This window comes from Rhinoraja longicauda, chromosome 18 (assembly GCF_053455715.1).
Source record: "Rhinoraja longicauda isolate Sanriku21f chromosome 18, sRhiLon1.1, whole genome shotgun sequence".
Classification (NCBI taxonomy): Eukaryota; Metazoa; Chordata; class Chondrichthyes; order Rajiformes; family Arhynchobatidae; genus Rhinoraja; species Rhinoraja longicauda.
Genome location: NC_135970.1, coordinates 38421980 through 38425446, shown reverse-complemented (window position 1 = coordinate 38425446; position 3467 = coordinate 38421980). Strand labels below are relative to the sequence as shown.

Genomic DNA, 3467 nt, shown 5'->3' with positions numbered 1-3467 from the left:
AGTATTAAACCTGTCCGAGTCTGTCGGCACACTTGGACAGCACGGCGTGGTGATCTTCTTACCAAACCCGCAGCTAATAATGTCACTGTGGCCATGGCAGGTAGATCACGGAAGGAGGACAAGAAGTCCCAGACGAGACAATCGCGTGGATGTGCATCCAAACCCAGCGTGGGATGTCAACGTACACTTCACAAGGTTGCATCTTGAAGTGTTGCTGAGGGCAGTGCAAGCCCAAGTCTCTAACGGGTCCTTTACTCTAGCAACCCCCCCCCCATCTTCAGATAATACAGATCAATACAATCAAGTCAAAGTCAAGTACAATAGGCAGAGCAGAGGGGAAGGTGCAGAGTGCTTGCACTAATCCCACATCTCTTGATCCCATTAACACCCGAGGCCCGTTCCCGTGCTGTGTTTAGTGATACAGTTCCTCCAGCAGGTCCTCTGGCAGGCGGAAGATAGGGACAGCTCGGAGAACTTTGTCGGGGCCAGAAACGTGGCGGTTCTTGTGTACTGCCTAGGTGAGGTCCGCTGTACGACTCTACCAGGCTGAACGCAAAACAAAAGCTTTTCACTGTACCTCAGTGCACGTGACAATAAGGCATCATTGAGTCATTCATTGTCAATAAAATGCAGAACTCCCAGCACCAATCGCAGGACTGGGAAAAAGATCATCGGCCGACAGAAAGGATAGTTTCAACTTTTCAAAAAAGGAGCAAGTTGATTGGCTTTGGAGGCTTGGGAGTATTTTGGCAATGCTCCACATCAGGGTTGAGGTTAACTTCCTGCTCTCTGCTCACCTGCTCTTGTTGACCACTTCTTCTACAGTGTCCGCCACCATGGTAAACTTGCAGCAGCGGAGGGCATCGACCAGGTCGTCCACACAGGCAGCCGGCCCTTTCTTTTCCTGCCACGATGTCAGAGTGCTCACAATCTGACACTGCATGTCACGCGGGTATCTGTATTCAATTTCTTGCAGCTGGGCCTCTTTGAATCCAAGTTGCCTCGCAAGCTTCCGCCATTCCCTTCCAATGTTATCGCGAATGACGTCGATCGCGACATTCAGATCATCTACAAAAATAAATAAAGAGGATTCTTAACGGTGCGATATCAAACAACGAAATCAACATAAAGACAGACACAAAGTGGTGGAGTAACTCAGTGGATCAGGCAGCATCTCTGGAGAAGAGGAATAGGTGACGTTTCGGGCTGAGACCCTTCTTCAGATTGAGAACGTGCAAGGAGACTGTGTAAACTCCACAGACACCACAAGATCAGTAGGGTCCTGACCCATAAACATCGCGTGGCCATTTCCTCCACAGTTGCTGCCTGACCCGCTGAGTTGCTCTAGCACTGTTGTGTTTCACCTGTGGTCAGGATTGAACCCGGGTGTTTGGCGCTGTGAAGCAGCGGCTCTACCAGCTACTAGGCCGCCCTTGCCTGGGTTGCCCTGGTACAACGACATCCTCATTCCATGCAAGGTGCAGACCCCACATAGAAACAAAAAATTGCAGACAAAATGTGTAGGAAGGAACTGCAGATGCTGATCTGTACCAAAGAAAGACAAAATGCTGGACTGAATCATTGGGTCAGGCAGCTCCTTTCTAAAGAGACATCCTTTTATTCTGAGACTGCCCCCTCATCCTAGACTCTCCCACGACTTGAAACATCCTCTCAAAAGATAAGACACAAAAAGCTGCAGTAACTCAGCGGGACAGGCAGCATCTTTGGAGAGAAAGAATGGGCGACGTTTAGGGTCGAGACCGTTCTTCGGACCATCTGCCAAAATCCTCTCCACATCCACGCTATCCAGGCCTTTCACTATTCGGTAAGTTTCAATTAGCCCCCCCCCCCTCCCCAAACCTTCTAAACTCCAGCAAGTAGAGACCCAGTGCCATGAAACTCTCATCTGTTAACCCAAAGGTAGACACAAAATGCTGGAGTAATTCAGCGGGACAGGCAGCACCTCTGGAGAGAAGGAATGGGTGACGTTTCGGGTCGAGACCCTTCTTTAGACTCCTTAAGAAAGGTCTCAACCCTCAAACACCACACGTCCCTTCTCCTTCTGACCCACGGAGTTACTCCAGCATTTTGTGCCCATCCTCGGTGTAAACCAGCATCTGCAGGTCCTTCGTACCCATACGTTAACCCGGTTTTTGTGCTGAGATGTGGTTTTGAGCCGCCTTACGGGAGTTTGGACCGGCTTCACAGGTGGGTTGCTGGAGGTGACCCTCTCCCTGGCTGTGGAAGGTGGACAGCTTCTTCTCCAGGTCAGGTCTCTCGATGGTCTTTAGCAGGTCGGCCAGGAACTGGGTGTCCTCCTGGGAGAGCATTCCCCTCTCCTCCAGGACCTGGAAGAGCTGGAGCCCGCTGCCCAGGTTCTCCAGCCGCCTCTTGCCGATGTGGCCCCTGCACATGAACTTCATACTGCCCAGCTCCTCCTGAGACAGGCTCTGGGAGATGTCATTGAGCAAGGTATTGAATCTCATGCCCTCTCCGGCCGCCATGTCCCCTCCAGTCGGGGCAGGGGGGGCGTAGGGAGCCTTGGGTGGCGATAATCCCCGAGGTTGGGCCTCTACCCGAGGCCTGAGACTCGATTCCAAGGCCCTTCAGCCCCAGCCTGGCCTTCAGGTCGCTTGAAATGGCAGCCTTCACTTTCACCTTCTCCACTTCCGGGATCGCCCACTTCTGGGATCCCCGGCGCCGGCGAGTGCCCCACCCAGCGGCTGGGAGGCGGCCCTGCACCCCCCCAGTAGTCAAGCTCAGGCGCCCCACCCAGCGGCTCCCCTGTGTCACTGCAGCTCGCCCGCTCACTGGCTTTTGCAGGTAGATGGGTGGGTGGACACAAGGAACTGCAGATGCTGGTACAAATAGAAGGTAGACACAAAAATGCTGGAGTAACTCAGCAGGTCAGGCAGCATCTCAGGAGAGAAGGAATGGGTGACGTTTCGGGTCGAGACCCTTCTTCAGACTGAACAAGAGGGGGGTCTCGACCCGAAACGTCGCCCATTCCTTCTCTCCTGAGATGCTGCCTGACCTGCTGAGTTACTTCAGCATTTTGTGATACCTTTGCCTTTTGCAGGTAGATGGGTGGACACAAGGAACTGCAGATGATGGCTTCCAAAAAAAAACACAAAAAGAGTTACTCCAGCATTTGTGTCTTTTTGTGTAAACCAGCATCTGCAATTACTTCCTACAAATAAGCTCTGAGTTCTGAACTACATTGTGTTGGAAGCATTGGGTTTGTCTTTTTGCACTATTATTGTTTGCGTGTTTGTTTGTCTGAAGAAGGGTCTCGACCTATTCCTTTTCCCCAGAGATGCTGCCTGACCCGCTGAGTTACTCCAGCTTTTAGTATCTATCTACGGTTTAAACCAGCATCTGCAATTCTTTCCTAACTGTCTATCTTCAGTGTAAACCAGCATTTGCTGTTCCTTCCTACACTATCCATGTACTATCCAAATGACTTA

At 51.5% G+C, this 3467-nt stretch overlaps 1 protein-coding gene across 1 annotated transcript; it reads right to left on the bottom strand.

Moving 5' to 3' along the window:
* Positions 1-469: 469 nt before the first annotated feature.
* fadd (Fas (tnfrsf6)-associated via death domain) lies at positions 470-2660 on the bottom strand. Its single transcript, XM_078414869.1, has 2 exons — positions 2186-2660; positions 470-1068 (listed from the first exon to the last, which is right to left on the bottom strand). Exons 1-2 carry the CDS (start codon positions 2502-2504, stop codon positions 794-796), a joined length of 594 nt encoding a protein of 197 aa, XP_078270995.1. The 5' UTR covers positions 2505-2660; the 3' UTR covers positions 470-793.
* Between the last annotated feature and the right edge of the window lie 807 nt (positions 2661-3467).